Source organism: Cynoglossus semilaevis, chromosome 17, assembly GCF_000523025.1.
Source record: "Cynoglossus semilaevis isolate Cse_v1.0 chromosome 17, Cse_v1.0, whole genome shotgun sequence".
Classification (NCBI taxonomy): Eukaryota; Metazoa; Chordata; class Actinopteri; order Pleuronectiformes; family Cynoglossidae; genus Cynoglossus; species Cynoglossus semilaevis.
Genome location: NC_024323.1, coordinates 7,467,232 through 7,487,751, shown reverse-complemented (window position 1 = coordinate 7,487,751; position 20,520 = coordinate 7,467,232). Strand labels below are relative to the sequence as shown.

Genomic DNA, 20,520 nt, shown 5'->3' with positions numbered 1-20,520 from the left:
AAGATCAGCATTTAAGGTCAACAGTTATAAAAAATAAATAAAACTATTGAACTTTGAATATGTTACATATTACAGCGAATGTGAAATTCAATTACCTTCTAATTTATGATCATCCAAAAGCTCTTCATATGCAACTGCAGGGAATAATAATATAAAAAAACAAATATTTAATTGATGTAAATCACAGAGGCTTACAAAAATACTACTATATAGAGATACAGTACTGTAAAAAAATCCAAATTTATTAGTCACACCAGAAACATTTAAATCCTTTTAAATCATTGCCTGATTGTTAACACATCCCTACTACATATGTTATTGAGAATTCACATATTCTTACAAAGGGTACTAGGAGTTACAATCTCAAAAGTGTTCATTTTAAAGTACTAGGAGTTACAATCTCAAAAGTGTAAAAGTAATTGTGATTAAAGTTACCTTTGCAAAACGGTGGTGGGCTGTTCCACTGAGAGGGGTGTCCGGGAACGCATGTGATAATAACCTCACCAATAAGTTCGTATCCCTCGTAACAGAAAAAACGTAGAGTCTCCCCTGCCTGGTAGCTGTGCTTGTACAGCGTCTGGTAGCCATTGTCAGGTACTCCAGGGTTTGGACATGGGTCATACTTTACTGTGAGTAAGAAGTTTTCAGAAGTTTCCAAATATGCATTTAATAGAATATTATTTAGCTCAGAAAACAATAAATCACTCACGGACACATTTGGGGCTGCGGTCGCTCCATTTAGGTTTACCAGTGTCTCGGCCATGACAGGAGATTTGGCTGGGACCTTCTAGTTGATAACCTTGGTTGCAAGAAAAACGAACAACTGTTCCAACTGCGAAACCTGCTTCTGGACGCACAGAGCGTGCTCCATTTACAACCTCTCCTGGATCAGGACACTGCTGGACTGTAAGGGACAGGTGGATACAGGACAAGGTGTCTCAAAGTTATGTCATTACATAAGCAGAGACAAGAAAACACTAAAAACTAAAATAGTAGATATGGGACAAAACTTTCCCGGTGCTTTGAATTCTGGCATGCAATGTCGGTTTAAAACACTAGTGGCCGCCGTTTATAAAAAAATTAGAATCCTCACGTAGCAGTAAAAAAAAATTAGAGGAGTATGTTTGTTTCTGTAGAGGATAGCATACACTAGCATACACTATTATTACTATATATTCATTTTACACATATAATAATATATGTTTTAACCTAGCTGTATTATGAAAACTTAGGTAAACCTAGGCAAATACATCGTTCTTCAGCAGCATGTCTGTATATTAAGTGAACAAATCTCACCTTTAACACAAGTGGGTGGGCTGCTGCTCCAGGACAGGTCCCACTGGCAGGTGATGATGTCAGAGCCACTGATGTCATATCCTGGTTGGCACTGGTAGGTTAAAACACTGCCTCTCACAGGGGTGGAATGAGAGGAGCTGATCCAGCCAAATTCAATTTGAGGCAGTGTTGGACAGGTGTCATTTGGTTCAACCTCTGCAGGTAGGGAAAAATGGAATTCTGAATAAAATCTTTGTGATGTCATGTGACTAAACAGCAATTTTTGTGGTATGGGATATTTTTCATTCACGTCAAAAAAAAAAAAAAAAAAAAAAAAATCATACCTCGGTAATGAATGAGGAATCCCTGACTTAGGATGAAACTTGAATCCTCTGGATCACTCTGAAACTGGATAGTGACCTCTGACCCCCCTGACACCACCTGGAAACGTTCTCGGGGACCCAGGTATTGACCAATCACATGGGACATGAGATCCCGACCGTCAAAAACAGTCAACACGTCAGTTTGTCGGATGTTTAGGCTTAAGAAAGGGAAGATAAAAATAAAACAGAGAAATTAGGTTACACTTCAGAGACGCTTCAGTCCACCCACGGTGCTGAACATGTGCAGGAAACGGCAGGAGAAGCGAGGGATGACTATAAACTGCATCACCATGCTAATACAGTTAGATAGTGTTGATAGAAATTTAGCTCTACATAACTCATATACTGTACATACAGTGTATTAATTGAACCAGTTCATAAACTGGAAATACAACAACAACAACAATAATAATAATAATAATAATAATAATAATAATTTACTCTATCTCCAGACAACACTCACATCTGGACATCCAGTTCAATGCGCTTCTCCTCATTGCCGTGAATCTGCCACACACAGTCTAAGCCCTTGGAGTAACTCTGTGGCCAATCAGGAGACAGAATAGTGCCTGTGGGCTCGTTCAACTCTCCTCCACACAGAGCTAAGAGGAGAAGAAAGCGGAGACGGAAATGTGATCAGAGAACACAACGTGTTTCTCTGCAAGGATTTTGCCCTCTGCTTGTAGTTTTCACGTTTTGTCTTTACTTATAAGGTATTCCTGAAAGTGTCTGATGTAAATGAGCTAGAAACTGATGGTAAAATTGGAAAATGAAAAGTACACCTACTTTGGTAGGTTTGAAATATCAAAGTAGAATCTTTGATTGAGCCACAAATGTATTATATGGAGGTTGCAGAGCTCCAGACTTCAGGCTGTGACTCAGAACAGCCTGACCTTGCTAATTCCCACTGACACAGACAAGTCTTTTCTTATAACCAGTCGTCATTTGACAATTGGTAAAAGCTAGAATATTCTAACTTTAAAGGTAGAAAAAAGAAACAGCATGCATTTATTTTTAAATAAATGTGAAGAAAGATCACCATTATTCTTAACAGCACACACACCTGCCCCAACATGTGTGAGGTACAACAGCTAACATGGAGAGATGACAGCTCAGGGTGCAAACTGAAGTGTTAATAATCACCTTTTTCAGTTCAATGCTACAGTTTCTGCTGCTAATTTTAGGCTTTTTAATTAAACATACACCTGAACTACTGCAAAAAATCTCATCAAAATTAAATAAAATGATCTAGAGAAAATTATGAAAGTAATTGAAATGCACTTTTAGCATTTAATTATCAGTTTTATCTTGGGTTCATGCAAAGCAAAAAAAAAAAAAAACAATAAAAATGAGAGAGATAAACAATCACCTAACTTTTCTTTCACAGGCATTAGAGTAACCTGCTTTTTTATCACACCAAAGACAGAAAATATAATCATATAAACTGGGATCTCTTCCAGAACTGGTGTTTAATCACAGCTCCTAGATTTGTCATCGTCTCTCTGCTGTTCACAGTTTTCAATATCTGTCAGACAGATCAGTTGATAAAACAGAAAACATGGCTGCAGTCTACGCACCACTACCTCCTAAAACATCAGACAACTTCATCTGAAGAGTATTATATTCAGCATAACCTTAGGTTGAGTCTGAGAAATAATACACCAGAGTCAGTTGACCACTGCAGGATTCTCTTATGACAAATATATTCAAACTTCACCTCTGCACACAGGTTCACTATCATTCCAGTGTGGATTCCCGGGGTCGACACACTCTATGGTTCCAGATCCCTGTTCCATGACGTAGCCCGGAGAACAGGTGAAGGTAACAGTGGTGCCCAGTTGAAACGTGATGTCGCTGCTGCTGAAGTTTCCATGTGGCATAAAGGGCTCCCAACAGTGTTCGTCATCAAAAGCTGGAAAACAAAAAACAAACAAACAAAAAAAATATATATAAATACATTTTTAGCATGAATATGACAAGTGAACAAAAACAAACATTTCTTTTAGTAATTTTCTGAACATTTTTACTAAATTTTGCCCCCAAAACCTCCAGACCTTCATATCGTAGCGCCAGAAGCAGAGGGATGGAGGACGAATCTGCAGTCAGCTCCAGGTACAGAGCAGAGCTGTCGCTGAGCAGCCCACGTTCTGGTACATCATCCAGGTCAGAGTCAAAGAGAGGGGGAGACAGTGAGCTGTTTCCACTTCGCACAATTAACCTGAGAAAATTAAAACATTTAAATTAGTATTTGTCAGTAAGAAATCAACCAAACACATGCTCCGCTCTCTTTTTATAGATAAGGATGAATAACGTCGGACACTTGACACTCACTTGTCATCGTCTTCATCTAGTGCAATCCTTTCAAAGTGCAGGTGGAGTTTGTGTCCATCCTTGGCTTCAATTAACCAGTGGCAGCTCAGGTTATTCCCATTGCTGTGGTTACTGACAGATGGTGGGGGTGGAGACAAGATTCGTCCCACTGTTGCATTACGTATCCACCCTCCACAAGATACAGCTACGGGTAAATGAAAATATATGTAAAACATTTTTTTTTATTTATGTAAATATAAATATATGTATTTTCTTTTCTTTGTATGTTATGTTAGATGTTAGAAACATATCTGTTTACTGACCCACACACTGAGGTTCGGGGGTGCTCCAGTGGGGCTGCGTTGTGTTGACGCATGTTGACACCTCATGGCCACGGACTTGAAAACCAGGATCACAATGGAAGTGTGCCAGACCTCCAGGATGGATGTCTGTCACTGTGACTCCGCCCCCCTCAGGAGATCGAGGGAAGGGGCAGGACAACAGGAAGGCTGTTGATGACAAGGAAGTTACAGTGAGTTCACAACATAAAAAAACCCCCAACATTATCAAATATGACAACATTGAATAGAACAGGTGATATCCAAATATGACAACTGCTAAATTATTAATCTTTTTAGATACAGTAAGAGACAAACAATAGATCAGAAAATAATTACAATAACAGTTGCACTAAAGATGAAAGATGAGTTTACGATCAAAATATGAATAATGTTTAACATTTAAAAAAACAACTACAGGCATCTCCTAGAAGTAAATGTTACAGTGATTTAACTTTGTTTTAACAGGAAATGGCAAACTTTATTTGCTGTTGACTTGCTGCATCTTTACACAGAACAAATTAAACCAAATTAAATCAAACATTCCTGGAATCTTAAATTGGGCCGTTTGTAGCCAGATGGACCTAAAAGATTAGGACTGTAATTGGACGATTGCTGGTTTGAATTCAGCCTCAGGAGGGTGGCTAAAAACGAACTCTAACCCATTCCCCTGGTGCACCAACATCATGCTGTGATTGTTGTTCCATTCACACTGCACCCTGAGTTCAGGAAGAAATAACCTCTCTTTCAGTTTCCTGATTAAAATACCTAGGTAAAAATAAAATAGTCTGTTGATGTTACCAGTGATTGTTACGTTACCTTGGTAGCGAAGGCTGAAAACGCCGTGGTTGGTCTCTCGGAGGCTGCGGTAGTGAATGTGCACCTGATTGGTTGTGCTGCGTATCACCTGGTTCTCCCTCATCAGTGTCTCATTGGCTAAGAGTTCTGGGCCTGTGCCTCCATAGCCCATGATGGTCAGAGATTCTTCCTTGGACAGGTTGACTTTTCTCACCTAAAGGGACAAATGCAAAACAGACAAAAATATGGAACAACTTTGGACTTTTTTTTTAAGTAATAGTCTTTCATCCATGATGATAAAGATGTTCATTACCTGAATCTCTACGCCGTAGCCTGCGTACACAGAGATACTGTAGCTGCACTCCAGAGGGGAAAAAGATGAAGAAGTTGCAGGATCTGGTGACTCAACAATCCCCTCCTCCATTGCTGACAAAGTTGCATTGCACTGCGCTGTGCATGAAGAAGTAGGTTGGAGAAAATTATTCAAAGGTGTACTGTTGTAAGAATGTTTCCCTTCGCCTCTATTTTCTCTTTTTTTTTAAACAGCTACTTTCAAATTTCTGAACCTGGAGAGACACCTTTAATAAACACAATCACTCGATGGTATCAAACCCGGAACTTGGAACCTTCAAAAGGAGACCTTATTTTAGGACTACATCCATTTACACTCAATGATCGAGAGAAAAATCAAACCGAAAGCAGACGACCCTGATACCCTGGTTAATCTTGTCTCCTCAGATCTGCGTGAATCTGCCGACACCTTCTCCCCTCTTCCCTCCCCCTCCGCTCTTTAATTGTTGTTTGTATTGGTTTGCTGTGTTGCTCTAGTCACCCTCCAGTGGCAGCTAAAAAGGCAACCACAGTCAAAGACAACGCTGTCACATTGTCTCACATGAGTGCATTTCCGACAGCCGTTTAAACAGGACGCCGCCGTCGTCTCCATCCCAGTCAATTAATATTCTGTTGAAAGGAGAAACGTTGGCTGCCGCAAACCGATTCATTAAATTAATGTTTCATGTTTTACAACGTCAGGACAGAGAAAGTGCCGGTATCACATGTAAAACAGGGTTGTCTACAGACTGAATGGATACATTTCATTCGTATCCTATAATGATTTTTATTTATTTGTGGCAATAAAAACTGAAAGACGATGAGTAAATATACTTTTTTATTAACCTGTCTGAACTTTATAGGGAGGGTAAGTCAAGTTCCAAGTTGTTGGATATATATATATATATATATGGGTCTAAAGTTTGCGTGGTTTCCTTTCAATGTTTGTAGAAACCTTTCCCAAATTAAGTTCCTTAATTAAGCCATACATCGTTAGATAACATTAAAAAGTAAAAAAAAGAAAGAAAGAAAAATGCACTTTCACAACATTATCAAGCAATAAATATCCGCAGCGTGATGTTAGAATAAATGAGGTAATTGCATACAGAGTACCTGGCATATGCATTGTAGTAATGGTGGTGGTGGTGATGAGAGTGGTGGTCGTTTCCTCCTCCATCGGCATCAAGGACATGCCGTTTCTGGATCTAGCCTGGCCGACACCAGATGAGGAGCCAAAAGCCGTGGTGAGCAGACCTGGTGATATGACGGTTGCTGTTGACGCTGAGCGACCAACACCAGGCACGGCCTGAGTCGGATTGGTAGTAGTACCTGTAGAGTCAGTTACATTTGGTTGGTACACTTTCTAAAAATCAAACCAAATACAAAAACCTGTGATTTTGTAATGAATTTTAAACCTCATTTATCAGAACCAGGGACGAAAAGTGTTTTGACTGGCCTTGAATTTAAAACACTAACTGGAACCACATTGGCTCATCATAAATCACTTGACTTATTTTGAAAATCTTACAAATGTTTTTTTAATATCTCTCTTTTTAGGCTCAGCAAGAAATCGTAAGCCTACGAAATCCAAACCTGTTGTGAGGAGAACCGGTATTTAAATGAATTTATGACCTTGCCAGTACTTCTTTGCCTCAATCCCAATGTCAAAATTGCAGCCATCAAAATTTTATTTGGTCATATGGAAAAAATACTAAGCAATAAAGTTGAGTTTTTATGGCTTTGTTTTTAGGAACAAAAACTCATGTTGCTTGTACTTGTGTACCTGCAGAAGCTCGACCTAAGTACTCCTTGCTCTGCAGGGCAGCATGGATCAGGTCACCCAAAGGGTAAGAATCTGGGTTTGGTGTTGGCGGTGTGTCAAGCTCAGGGGTCATTAACCGCATACCTGAAATAGCCATGACTGATTACACTTTGCTCTTTGTGAAAAAATAAAAATAAAAAAAATCAATGTCTCTAGTTCACGGATGTAGTGAGCCAACAAATGTTCATGTACTGGAGTGAAGAGATTACCTGAGCCAAGGTGGATCATGGTGACACACAGCATCACAACCAAGCGTGAGAATCCCATGGCTTCGGATGAAACTGGATCACCTGAGGAGATTAGAGTGAGCGTCCAATTTGCAAACAACTGCAAATGTAAATATAGCAACTGTTGTATTTTGTGATGTGCATACATTACTGATAATGAGTGCATGAGCTGCAGAGACAGCGCTGCTGTCGGTAATGAACAGCAAGTTATTAGTCATATCAATTATTCTCTCACAGTTCACATCCTCGTCATATGTTTACACCTCGCAGGCCACGGTGGCTTGATTTAGACTTCACTGTGATACTGTAACAGTCTGGAACTATCCGTCCTCACAATGTTTTCACTTAAATTATGCAAACGCATCTAAGGCATCGGGGGACATTTCTTTTTTATTCCCAGCAGATAAACACACACCTATAGTATAAGGTGAAATAATCGAGCCTGCTCTTCAGTGACGATCTTCAACAACATGACTGAAAATGCGCTATTTCCCAAATCCAGCAACGGACGGAGCCCATCTTCACGGCATGCAGGTACATCCTGGACATTCGCAGCGTTTCATTAACCCGTCCACGGCACTGTGTGAAAATGCACCCCTGCTTTAATTCGAGGCGTTTCCTCGGCGAAAATGCCATCCCGGTGTGTGACAAAATGATGGAGCTCTATACGAAGCAGCATCACTCGCACCTCCCCCGGCCCTCTTTGTGCAGAGGACGATTTTTTTTTGGCAACAGTCATCAAGCAGGCTTCCTCACTGGGAGAACGACACTCATGTCAGTGAGGTTTAGATGCCCCGAGTTCTTACCTCTGTCCAGGCTGCGTCTGGTCCTCTGTTCCTCTGCCTGTTTCCTGTTGCTTTAGGATCTGAGACCACAGACCACAGCGCGGTGCTCAATGCTGGTGAGATGCCCCTCGCTGGTTACCGTGTGGTTGACGCATTCGGCTATGATGTGAGGGCATTTGTGTTGGAACACCAGCTGCTCTCTAGCGGCCACACCTGTGTACTGCAGCAGCAAAAACCTTCAGTCTGTGGTCGCTGGAGGAGCTGTCCAGCAGCTCGGTGCTGAAGCGTGTCCGACACGGTGCATCAAGGTAATGTGCGACGTCAGACGCGACACGCAGTGGGTAAATACAACGTATTTGCTCATTAACAGGCCTGCCGCGGTTTACAGTTGTGGCTGGTTGTTTGTGCTAATGTAATATACAAATATTAATCGCTGTCAGTAACAGCTACGAGTTATAGGAGCACTGGCGCAAACGATTTGAAAATGCATGTTGATTGCAGACTGTAAGCAAAACGCACCCCCAGATAAGCTGTTTTAAAACAGTTTTTTGTTTTGTTAGAATAGATTATTAAAGACGGTGTTATGCCGGCTATGGTCAATGCCTGTTTCCAGTGTCTTCTACTGCCATGTAATTCATACAACGGGTCTGTTGCAATGTGAAACAGCTACTACACCCTAAGACCACTTGCATAAATCTAAACATGCTCGTAAACAAGACGCCTCCCTCGTGTCAACAACGCTTGGTTACATGAAAGGGAAAACCTTAACTTGAATAAAAAGTTAATGCATATTTGAGAAATATGCTGCAGGTGATGTGTGGTCCGGCCCAGTAAATATATCATTATTAAAGAAAGTCAGCTTTATTGTATAATTTCTCCTAGAAATATTATTATAAACTCATAATGATTTGACATAAACTAGACAAACGTATTATTAAAAATATTACATGAATATGACTATATGATTAAATGACACAATTCTCATGCTTTGAACATTTTAAACTAACGTGAATATTGTAGCAGAGGATAATGCTGGAGTTTAGTATGCACGCTGTTATGTGTACTGCCCCTTTAAGTATAGCAGTTATGGGCTCATAACTCCTAAGTATGTGACATGCCGTGTCTGAGTGTGTAGGCTTCATTCACATGCATGTTTGCTCAGGGACTCGGAGACCCGTTATCCCAACCATTCTCCATAATTCCCTGCAGCACATGCTGAGATAAGCCCTGTGAGCTGATGGTTTTAGGGGACATTGAAGTCAAGAAAAGAAATACACAATTGTGTATTTGAAGCCATTTCATCCAAAACTGTTTAAGCTGTGTTTTGTCTTCCTATTATATTGATCTTCTCCAGTCACCTGCACAATGTCAGATAGGATTTTTTATTTCTTTATCTTTTGAAGACCCTAACGCTTTTCCCTCTATTTCAGTAAAAGAGAGCTAAAAAACTCCCAGAAACTACAAAGATGCACTGGCCCATAAATACACTCCCCATGCCTCTGTACGTGGAGCTGGGTGTCCATTCACTGAGTGGCCTTCTCTGGACTGTGCTGCTTCTGTTTCTGTGGCACTGCTATCGCATGGGCTCCGATCTGCCCATCCCTGGCCACGCACATGCTGGAAAGATGAAATCGGGCTCCAGGCGTTCCATGATCTCCCGTGGAGGAAGTTGTGCTGGAACAAAGTGTAATGCACGCCACAAGCTGTCAAGAAGTGATCAAATGACTTCCTTTATCCCCATGGAGGCAGAGGAGGACGAGGAGCAAGGAAGGAATTACCTCACCCCCGTGCTGAGTCGTGCCTTGTTTCCAGCTCAGGCATCTGCAGAAGCCAAAAAACTCTACACAGCACTGCAAGAGTATGCCAAGCGCTACAGTTGGGCCGGCATGGGCCGCATCCATAAGGGTCTCCGCGAGCAGGTTCATATCTGCAGATTTCATCTCTTATTATAATCTGTTATTCATTGTTGTCCTAATTTTATTCAGTCAACTCTAAACTACTTCCAGAAGCTGTCGCAAAGCTGAAAATCAGCTAGATTTTTGTTTTCTTTGTATTTGCAATGAAGGATAAACAGCAGAGGAATTGATTATTGTCACTTTTTATTTTTTCCAATTTAGGCCAGACTAAACGATCAGTCTGCAATACAAAAGCCTCATCTCTTCTTCCTGCCAGATGTCCCAAGTGTTCCTTTTTTCCCACGTGATGCTCATCGACATGACATCGAGGTTCTGGAAGCCAACTACCCTGTGATATTGGCTGAATTCCAGGCTGTCTACCAGCGGGGCATTGATTCAAAACTAGGCTGGACCTGCCTGGGCCCTAAGGTGCACTGTACAAATGGATATGAATTGAAAATAGAGCAGCTGTGATGAACACATTTATAATCTGTATTAAATGGATTATATAGATGCGTACTACAAACTGTTGTGCGAGTACTGAATTGTAGGCACTTGAATTTTAAACCTGGAGATAAAGGAAATTTAAGTTTGGAGAAAAACTTTAGTTTAGTTGGTTGGCAATGCTCTTTTTTTCTTTTCAATCAAACAAAAGTTATTACACAAAATGTATTAGTGCAATCAGAAGAACTTCGATTATTTTGAATCACTTATACGTATCATGGGAAAAACAAAGAAGAACCTGCAAAGTTAAATTCTACATGTGGAAATATCAAAGATAAGGTTTTTTTATTGACATTTCTTGTCTCTTTCAGGGCCAGACAGTGTTTCCCTTGTACAGTGCAGGCATTTGTGTGGCGGGAAACTGTCGCTCCTGTCCCTGCACCTATCGCACACTTCTGTCCCTTCGCACCTTTATCAACAGCAACTCACTGGGATCTGCTGGGTTTTGGCTGCTGGGACCTGGAGCTGTGCTGGGCAGTTCTTATGGACCCACCAACACCAGGCTCCGCTGTCATCTAGGCCAGTGAAACCAAGGATTACAATCAATCTGAAATCTGGAGTTACTTACTTTCTAAATTTTAAACACACAGATTAACATTTTTTAAATTCAATTTTTGTTTGAGTTGCTGTTCAACTGCACGTCTAGAAGGTTTTTATTCAATAAATACAAGCATCTGTCTGGTTAACCTTAAAAGGTTATATTCTGAGGCAGCACAAAAACCAAAAAATCCAGCTCTACCTTTTATTTTCCTCCTAATGTCATTCAAATGAACCTCCTGATTTGTAACTAAGGGCATCATTACAACGTGAACATCAGGAGTAACGGTCCGATTTCTCCAGCTTCACTAAAAACTCAGTGTAAAATCTGAGATCCAGGTTGGTGGCAACAGCTCTATTTATAAAATGAGGACAAAAAAGTGTTTTTTTTACACAATAAGCAGCTAATTTGTTACATAATGTGTGACGTTGTGGGTTCCACATGTCATTCTGTGCTATGATCTGTCTGGTTTTAATCCTCACCATCTTAAAATGGAGCTAAAAGTGCAGTAAAGTTTAGTTAAGGCCACAGATCTGATTACAATCTTTTTTCAAAAAAAAGTTAAAAGCAGACTTGACTTTTACAGGTCTACAGACTCCGGCCCTGTGTGAGCTGGTGGTGGGTGGGGAGCCTCAGTGCTGGTCAGAGGGACACTGCCTTCTGGTCGATGACTCTTTTCTCCACACTGTCTCTCACAAAGGTCAGTGAGTCACAGACATCAGGCTGGTTCTGGGTGGAACCAGACTGAATTCACTTTAAAATGGTCTGACTGGAGTTTCTCCTTTTTAGCAATCTCATATTAAATTCTATTGCAGGAATATGGAACATTATGTTTTGCACAAAACTTTTTTTTAGAAAACTTTGTGAACTTTCTAATAAAACTTCTTACTCCCTGCATAGAGTTAAAATAATTTTAAGGTTGAGTTTATGATTTGAGCATTACATTTTAAAATGAGGACAAAAAAGTGGTGTGTGTGTGTGTGCGTGTGTGTGTGTGTGTGTGTGTTCTAAGGTCCTGCAGATGCAGGACCTCGCGTCATTCTGAGCGTTGACCTTTGGCATCCAAACGTGGCTGCAGCAGAAAGACAAGCTCTGGACTTCATGTTCACCCCTGACCTCTGAACGCCCCTTCGACATCTCCAATATAAACCACCTCCGAGGATGCCTTACTTCAGCTCCGCCTGTCGTGGATCATGCGTTCAATTCCGATTAATGGATCACTGTGTAAATTATAAAAAGCCATCAGCCGTGCTATCTGACGGTGCTGCATCTAAGGCCTGCACCGAGAAGCTTCACTTGAATATATTATCACGGATGAAACCCAATGAGGTCAAAGGTGTGAAGAAATGGCTGCTAACTGTGAGCGATAACATTTGAAAGCACAAAGACATGAAACCTAAGAAGAGCAGAGTTGGTGGTAAATATTCCAGAGTCACAGAAACATCACAATTATACTACGTACTATGTAATGGAATGCCTTTTGCATGAAAAATATGACTTGTGTCTACAGGATGTACTTTTTGAGATGCTAATGCATGTGCTAATATGCCTTAAGAAAAAAAAATAGAAAAAAAAATCTAAGTATTATAATAATCTATTATTATTATTATTATTATTATTATTGTTGTTATTTTTATTATTGTATTATTATATATTGTACTGATACTATTTTTTTCCAAAAAGAATGCCAAAAAACCTTCTGCACACTGTGGACACATGTCACATGCCTCTGTAAATATGTATTTCTGTCAATTTTGTAATAACAGCTAGCAGTTTTGTTGATGTCCATTGTATAGCATACAGTTGTTGGAATATTTGGAATCTAAATATTAAATAAATGACAATTAATCAGGATCGACTTGGTGAAATGCTTTAAATGATGGAAGTGATCACTAGATTCAGGAGATAATAGTTCCATACAAGAAATAAAAAAAACAAACAAAAAACATCTTATTCAGCGAGCAGAGTTAGTACTGTGTGTGTCTGTGTGTCTCTCTCTCTCTCTCTCTGTGTGTGTGTGTGTGTGTGTATTTTTTGTTATCTACCATCTGGTTAGATGAATGTCCCATGATGAGGATTACACAGTCTGAACAAATCCCCCCCCACTCCCCCCCGTGAGACAGATTATTCTTGAGCTTTATGGACTTTCTTTCATGTTCTATGATTTGTCCAACTCTGGACACCAACGAGGAAGAAGCTTCGTTAAAGTTCATCTACCATCAGTGAAATATTGAATATTGAACGAAGCGTTTCCTTCATTTTCTTCAAAAATTGTCCAAATCAGTCCAAACTCCTTTTACATTGTGTATAATAAGGAACATTTACTGTACAACGCTCATCACACAAATTATATATTTTTTACGTCTGTACTCATATGTTAAACAAGCAGACATGTCATCATGCTGATTGATTCCTTTATGAAAACTATAGGGATTATTGTTATTGTAAATGTACAACATAATCTCTCACATTTAGGTTGAGGTTCAACTTAATCTGTAATAGATTAGGTTACATAATAGTATGTGTGTGTGATAAACACAGCATTAAAACAAGTACTTTAGTAGAAGCAGAGTACTACTGTGTAGTATACTGAACAGAAATGTCAACAAACAGTGTTATTGGGGTTAGAGCTTTNGGATGTTGTGGGGGTGGGGGGGGGAGGGGGGGGGGGGGGGGGGGGTGGATTGGGGTGGGGATATTTCCTTTTAAACTGCACAGACAGAAGCTCAATGACAAATAACAGAAAAATGACGAAAAACAAAAGGTAACAAAATAAAAAAAAAATCAATTCTGTCCTTACAAAAACTGTCTGTTATGTACAAACCATGTGCAATTTCAACAAGAGAATAATAGAGAGGTGTGCATCCAAGATGGCTCATTTGTGTAAAAATAAATAGCAGTGAATCCTTTCTGTTAAAAGTCATCCATGTGGGTCGCAGCCCTCATTTCTGTGACATCATTTTAACAAATTCTGTAAATGAATGAAACCAACGATGAGCTGAAATCTTCAAATTAAATTAACACCAGAGATACAGTGTGTGTGTGTGTGTGTGTGTGTGTGTGTCTCACCTTCGAAGTCAACCGTCCCGTCCCCATTGTTGTCAGCTTCTCTCACCACAGCGTCTATTTCACGTTTGCTGGTGTGTTCACCCAACAACTTGACCATGGCGTGTCTCAGCTCATCAGATGTGATGCTGCCGTCACCATCTATGTCAAACTGAAGCAGAACGGACAGAACATCATACACAACACAAACACGTTCAGGTAAGTGTTTCTGATTTTACACTATGTCCACTGAGCGGCGCTAAAGGCCAAGCAGACAGGACAGCGCTGCAGCAGCCTCACCTCCTTAAAGGCTTCTTTAAGTTCCTTTAACCCGATCATCCCTGCAGTTTCAGCCAGAAGCTTGGGTGTCATCAGTTCCACAAAGTCTTCAAAGTCCACTCGTCCTCCCACTGTGGTGGAACAGATTACAGTTAAAACCCAGGAAACCGTGTACACACCCCAGATCACCACTGGGTTAAATTCCCCTTTGACAGGATTTCAGTTTAAAAGCATAATCCTCCTCCTTAAAAGATCAACCTTGAAACATGTGGTTGCTGTTATTAGATTTCCACTTCCCAGCACATTATACGCTTTAAATACAGTCCAAACTCCTACAGTCCAAATACAGTCCAAACTATATATTAGTTGGACAGAGCCGAGGCCCGATCTGCAAAAATGTTTAAATACAACGGCGATCAGATCTATGTCCGTTTAAATATATATATATGTCTTTTTGCAGATCGGGCCTCGGCTCTGTCCAACTAATATATAAAGTTTCAGAGTGGGAATACATCGTCTGCCACTGTATTTATCATGTTGAAATATATTTTACTCCAAAACTAACAGCTGAAACATGACCCTACAGCAGTGATGAGGACACAGTCTCAGGGTCAAACAGTGTCCTTCACTGAACCTGGAATAGATCATGCACATTCAGCAGCTGCTTCTCTTCGTGACTGTGACTCCCTGAACTGCAGTTTTGAGTCAAAACCTAAACTTGCTCCAAAAGAAGAAGCCGATCCTTGAAATCCAACTGTTTCCTTATAACAAGTTAAATTTAAGTTCAGTGAAAAAAACAATTGTTACATGTATGGCTTCTTTGTTGTTGTTTAACTTGTGAATTCATTTGAATGTGTTTTTTATTATACATACACTACATGTATGGCTTCTTTGTTGTTGTTTTTTATTATACATACAGAAGAGTATGTTTCTACAAAATCAGTACAAAACCCCAAACTTCTCAAATACTTATTTGAAGTGTATTTCATTAATAGATCAGTACACTGATCAGATGCTCTCCTGACTCAGACCTTTAAAAACAGACATTGTATTTGTGGTATTATTTTTACAGTTAACTCTAGTTTCTTTTTTCAAATTAGAAACACAAATAAGAGCCTCAGGAGACACGACGCCTCCAACACCTGTTTCCTGGAGCCTTCGTGCGTTAAGGACAGAGCTTTTGTGTGCGTGTGCGTGTGTATTTGCATTGAGAATGTTACTCACGGTTCATGTTAATGGTCTGGCTCAGTTCTATCAGCTCCATCTCAGTTGGCATGTAACCCATGGTTCTCATCAGGTTCCCCAAATCTTTACAGCTTATGAAACCGTCCTTGTCTTTGTCAAACTCTACAAAAGCTTCATGTAACTCTGGTATCAACATAAATGGACACCAGGCAGAAGAGCAGAAACTTTTGTCACTAAATTATTACACAAACCAAATAGGAAAAAAACAAAACTAAAAAAACATATATCAGAATATTGTACCTTCTATCTCTTCATTGGTGAGCGCTCTCGTCTGCAAACATTCATATATGGAAGAATCAAATCACCCTTGACATGTATTACATATATGTATATATATTCATATAATATTTATGTGTTTATAAGGATGGATGGATAGAGGGGTGGACAGACGGGCGACGCACGGTCAGATATCTAACATTAATCACTGAGTCATACGGTGTTGGGAGGATTAAAATATAACAGCAGTAAATTCTAAATAATATCTAAAGTGTGCTTTAACACGGCCTTTTCCACTTGACAAGGTTGTACCATCAGCAGTGAACTCACCCGAGACCAGATTTACAAGAAAATGTAAATATCTAGCAGTTTTGCATATTCTGTGCTAGCCATGTGTGACAAACCACAGAAACTAGACAGTGTTTGACTGTCCGAGAGTGTATGGGTGAGTTGACAGGTTAAACCTCTGCTACTGCTTCTACTTCTTCTTTTTTTCTTCAGTCAAATTAGAATTATCATTGGCATCTGTAACAACTCAAAGAAGCTTTTAATCACAGCTGCTCATGTTGTCTTTCTGATTATGTCGCTGATTTATTCCAGAGATGAAATAAAGTGCAGTAAAATTAAATATATTTTTTAAAAACCTTGCTTATAATATAATAATATAAATGTAATGCATTTACATTTCAGCTCATGTTGAACCACATACATCATTGGTATGTAAACCAACTATTATAAATGATCGAAAACACGTGAAATATTATTTTTTTATTTTTAAATAATAATAAAAAAAACCATTTACTTACTTTTCTTCTAGTTCCCCCTCTGAGAAAGATGCAGGCTTTCTTCAGACTCATGCTGACAGAGGAGATCTTCAGCTACTTTTGGGAAAAATTATGCATTAATTAAATTTTCTTTCTTTTTTAATATGTTGCTGTATCATCCAGTTTGTTTTCAACACCAAGCATGCGTATGTGTGTGATCAGCTGCAGGCAGAGAGAAGTGATGAGGTCTCTCATGGATTATCTCTGCAGCTTTGGTCCAGAAAAGTAAGACAGGCTTAATGCCGGTTAGATATGTTTATAACACGGACATAGAGGAATGAAAAAAATGACAGCAGAAAAGCCATAAGTACACTGTCTTTTCACTCACATCTCAGAGAAGCTTCTATTTGATTTTTCCAAATAATGCACTTCTGAAAAAAATACCCACTGTTTTCAGTTTTAATAAACACTGTTTAATAAATGAGGGCTCACAGAGTTGTTATGTCAAAACCTTAAATGTCCGCAGTCAGCAAGCAAATGATTTTTTATTTGCTTTCACATGACACAATATGAAATTAAGTTTCCCAGGTCCTGGAGGTTAATAACAGATACAATGGAGTACATAAAAAAATAATCAATGAGAAACAAAGTGCAATGAAACAGTGCGGGTCCTCTTAGTGTGGGAATAGAGAGTTATTTGGGCTGATAAACAAATTCATTTTATTTTTAAAATTTATGTCACAGAGGTAATGGCATCATTTTTAAAATGATTTATTCAATTAGAATATCATTTTTGGAAGAATTACAGTGTAGTTAATAAAGTTTGGTGGAGTAAGTTCTCCCTGCGCTGCGGAAAAAGGTTGGTAACCAATGTAAAATCACTGTTTATGTTTATGACGCCACGCTTTGTCTCATTCTGTTAAAGGATGGCACCACACCACAAATACCTATTTTATTTTATTATTATTATTGATTTAATTATTGATTATTAACACATTCATTATTATTATTTATCATATTTGATTCATTAGACTGAAGCTCATAAAATTAGATCTTCATTTTCCCCCACCTTTTAGCACTGATCATTTTTATATGGCTGCGGTAAAATAAAGATACAGTTTTATTACATAATAAATAAAGTTTACCTACAGTACATTTTTATAAAACAAATTTAAGGGATGCCATTTTAAAATATAAACAGATGTGGTTACTTATTTAATTATTATTTAAAAATAATTTATTTATTTTTTTATATATATTCTGAGTTGGTGGTTCACAGGTAGGACGATCAGTGTAAGAACGTTGTGAGTCAGAAAAAAATCTGAACTCTGAACTCAGCTGCAGCAGTATGAACCAGTGTTTCTGTCTGACTCTTCTTCTTAAACCCACTTGACTCACTTATGAAGATGATACCAGACCTTCATGCAAATATTAAAAAAAAAGCAGGTGTGTGCTCCACTGAGCACACACCTGCACACACGTCTGCTACTGAGAATATCTGCAACATAACAAGAAGTTTCCTGACAATTAATTTCCTCAGTTTCTAAATCTAAAGGATGTGAACTGATAGCTATGTATCAATAAGTCTACATTGAATAAATGGATTAAAGAAGAGATTTTTTTCTGGAAACCCGTTTAATATTTAACCCCCAAAACTCTTGCATCAGTGTTGTCACTGTTAGTAGTTGCTCCTCCTTCTTTAAATTAAAAATGCAAATTTAGACTTTCCCGATGATACACCCTCATTTATAAAGTCTCACCGACAGACTGTCGCATTCAGAAACTGTTTTTTATCTTTAGTTTTGAAAATGGAGAAGCTTTCACTTCTGTTAATACTGCTCCTTTTGTCCAGTGAGTTGCTGTTTAATTTTTAACATATTGAACAGCCTTTACTATTTTGTATAGTTTCTGACACTTTATTGTTATTGTTCTTACAGGTTTGCAGGGTCAGACCATGGAGTCCATTCTCTTTACTCCGCTAACAAAACTGCCCCAGGAATCACCCAGTCTTTCCTGCAGGGGATCTGGATTTGATTTTAGCCAGTATGGCATGCACTGAATCAGACAAAGTGCCGGAAAAGAACTGGAGTGGTTAGGACTTATTTTCTATGATTCTAGTAAAAAAATACTATACCAGCAGTGTGCAAGGACGTGGAGAAATCACCAGAGACAACAGCAACAGCATGGTGTATCTGACACTGTCCAACCTGAAGCCAGAGGCCTCTGGCTTCAGGTTGTATTACTGTGTGTATTACTGTGCTAAAAAGGCACAAAGATGCAAACACCAGTAAACCAGGACTAAAACCATCTGGGCCTAAAGTTGTGACACAAATCCACCAGAGGAGGAGCCCTTACACCACTGATGACAGACTGCACGCCCCATTGACGCCACTAACTGAAAAAAAACCCCAAAGGCTCAATGTAGGCGTACTGCAGACTCAGCATCATTGCCATGTAGAAGAAGGTATTTTCAAATTTGTAAATTAAGGAGCATCCGTGTGATGCTGTTTCACAAATACTTCAAAATGCACATATTCGTAGAATTGGTCATTTAGCAATAAAAATAAATAAATAAATAGATAAATAATTCCAAAAAAATGTAAAAGTCACCACTAGAGGACAGTAGTAGACCAACACTTATACAGTAGACTCCAACACCTCGGTCTAAGGCAGAAGATAAGGTTCCATGTTCATGGTTCAAGGTTTTTATTTGCTATCTGTGCATAGACCCACAGTCCATGCACACTGGAAATCCTGTGCGGGCTCACAGAGTCAACAGTTTTATACAAACATTTTGTTGAAAAAAATAGAGGTAGGAAATATCAAGAATGATAAAAATAAAATGGTATGGTATGTGGTAAGGCATAACGATAACGAAGAGGATAACGATTGATGCCTAATAACCACAATGGACGAATGGCATTTCTATCATCGTAGATGCAGAGTCCTCTTCTCACAGTCTCACTATGAACGAGTCACACAAATTAAAAATAAAAACTTTAACATTTGATATTTTCCATCCTTTAAGTCTGTATACTGGGGAATAGAGGGAAAGGGACAATTCCAACCACACTAATAATGTGCACAGTGTCCTGGTCTGTTCTGGTCTCATTTGGTCAAAGACTGGTCAGCCATCCCAGAGGAAAGGTGTTTGTTTTTGACTTCAGATGTTTATTTGTTTATTTATTTAAGTAATAGCTATAGTAACACGAACTAACTTTTTATATTACATTCACCAAACCTTTTATTTCTCATGTGGATAAAAATGCTTTAACTAAATTATTATTGGTCCATTCTGCAAAATAAGAAAAAACAAAACAAAACAAACAAAAAGTTTGTAAATATTAAATTACCAGGCTTAAATGTTTCTGTCAATACTATTAATATAAATAATTATTATGATTGTTGTTTATAAGTAATTAAGTGCTATCCATTTTCCTGATCACAGTAAGGAGGAGTCCATGCAAACTCCTGTGTTCTCCTCCTCTACTTAACTGACTCCACAGAGGAGGACAGAGATCAGTGGTCACACTGTTGAACATGATGGAGTACAGGACAGGACTGCTGCTGTTAGCTGTCTGCTGGGCAGGTGAAGGGCTTTATCTCAGCTTAACCTAGAATCAGTCAAGTTCCAGCACAAACAGAATTTCTCTCTCTGTTTTCAACAGGTGTTGATGGTCAGAGTCTGACACAGTCTGAAGCAGTGGTTAAAAGACCTGGAGATTCACACAGACTGACCTGTACAGGCTCTGGATTCACATTCAGC

General features: G+C 39.1%; 2 protein-coding genes and 1 gene segment (V, D, J or C); 2 read left to right on the top strand and 1 right to left on the bottom strand.

The window, feature by feature from the left end:
* sez6l2 (seizure related 6 homolog (mouse)-like 2) overlaps nucleotides 1-20,520 on the bottom strand; it is a 70,293-nt gene that overhangs the window by 2,096 nt on the left and 47,677 nt on the right. The window contains exons 2-21 of one of the 4 annotated variants that reach the window (XM_025064421.1): nucleotides 16,797-16,868; nucleotides 16,015-16,045; nucleotides 15,754-15,897; nucleotides 14,551-14,660; nucleotides 14,275-14,422; nucleotides 7,466-7,546; nucleotides 7,218-7,340; nucleotides 6,548-6,763; nucleotides 5,418-5,554; nucleotides 5,126-5,318; nucleotides 4,292-4,477; nucleotides 3,990-4,173; nucleotides 3,713-3,876; nucleotides 3,376-3,570; nucleotides 2,122-2,260; nucleotides 1,620-1,816; nucleotides 1,297-1,491; nucleotides 710-904; nucleotides 436-627; nucleotides 96-134 (exon numbers count right to left, since the gene is read on the bottom strand). In XM_025064421.1, the coding sequence (XP_024920189.1) occupies nucleotides 96-134; nucleotides 436-627; nucleotides 710-904; nucleotides 1,297-1,491; nucleotides 1,620-1,816; nucleotides 2,122-2,260; nucleotides 3,376-3,570; nucleotides 3,713-3,876; nucleotides 3,990-4,173; nucleotides 4,292-4,477; nucleotides 5,126-5,318; nucleotides 5,418-5,554; nucleotides 6,548-6,763; nucleotides 7,218-7,340; nucleotides 7,466-7,546; nucleotides 14,275-14,422; nucleotides 14,551-14,660; nucleotides 15,754-15,897; nucleotides 16,015-16,045; nucleotides 16,797-16,847 (2,920 nt within the window). In that variant the 5' untranslated portion in view covers nucleotides 16,848-16,868. Of the gene's footprint in view, nucleotides 1-95; nucleotides 135-435; nucleotides 628-709; nucleotides 905-1,296; nucleotides 1,492-1,619; nucleotides 1,817-2,121; nucleotides 2,261-3,375; nucleotides 3,571-3,712; nucleotides 3,877-3,989; nucleotides 4,174-4,291; nucleotides 4,478-5,125; nucleotides 5,319-5,417; nucleotides 5,555-6,547; nucleotides 6,764-7,217; nucleotides 7,341-7,465; nucleotides 7,547-8,289; nucleotides 8,446-13,897; nucleotides 14,177-14,274; nucleotides 14,423-14,550; nucleotides 14,661-15,753; nucleotides 15,898-16,014; nucleotides 16,046-16,796; nucleotides 16,872-20,520 lie in introns of those variants that run through there. The other 3 variants (XM_025064422.1, XM_008329745.3, XM_017040227.2) reach the window with 3 other exon arrangements.
* Nucleotides 8,498-12,753, top strand: asphd1 (aspartate beta-hydroxylase domain containing 1). Of its 3 annotated transcripts, none has more exons than XM_017040794.2 (6): nucleotides 8,498-8,576; nucleotides 9,699-10,187; nucleotides 10,386-10,592; nucleotides 10,979-11,186; nucleotides 11,792-11,905; nucleotides 12,218-12,753. In XM_017040794.2, the coding sequence occupies exons 2-6, from the start codon at nucleotides 9,735-9,737 to the stop codon at nucleotides 12,325-12,327; spliced, it is 1,092 nt and encodes a 363-aa protein (XP_016896283.1). In that variant the 5' UTR covers nucleotides 8,498-8,576; nucleotides 9,699-9,734; the 3' UTR covers nucleotides 12,328-12,753. The 3 variants fall into 3 exon arrangements, with proteins under 3 accessions (XP_016896283.1, XP_008327966.1, XP_024920194.1); XM_008329744.3 differs by having other exon boundaries at nucleotides 8,523-8,609; XM_025064426.1 differs by lacking the exon at nucleotides 8,498-8,576 and having other exon boundaries at nucleotides 8,621-10,187.
* Nucleotides 20,188-20,520, top strand: part of LOC107989843 (Ig heavy chain V region MOPC 21-like) — a 9,076-nt gene continuing 8,743 nt past the window's right edge. The window contains 2 exon segments of the V gene segment in view: nucleotides 20,188-20,343; nucleotides 20,423-20,520. Of these exon segments, the coding sequence occupies nucleotides 20,295-20,343; nucleotides 20,423-20,520 (147 nt within the window).

Coding starts and splice junctions, on each gene's coding strand:
- asphd1 (XM_017040794.2), top strand. CDS start 9,735: ATGCACTGGCCCATAAATACACTCCCCATGCCTCTGTACGTGGAGCTG. Junction 10,593..10,978: donor GGACCTGCCTGGGCCCTAAG/GTGCACTGTACA, acceptor TGTCTCTTTCAG/GGCCAGACAGTGTTTCCCTT. Junction 11,906..12,217: donor CCACACTGTCTCTCACAAAG/GTCAGTGAGTCA, acceptor GTGTGTTCTAAG/GTCCTGCAGATGCAGGACCT.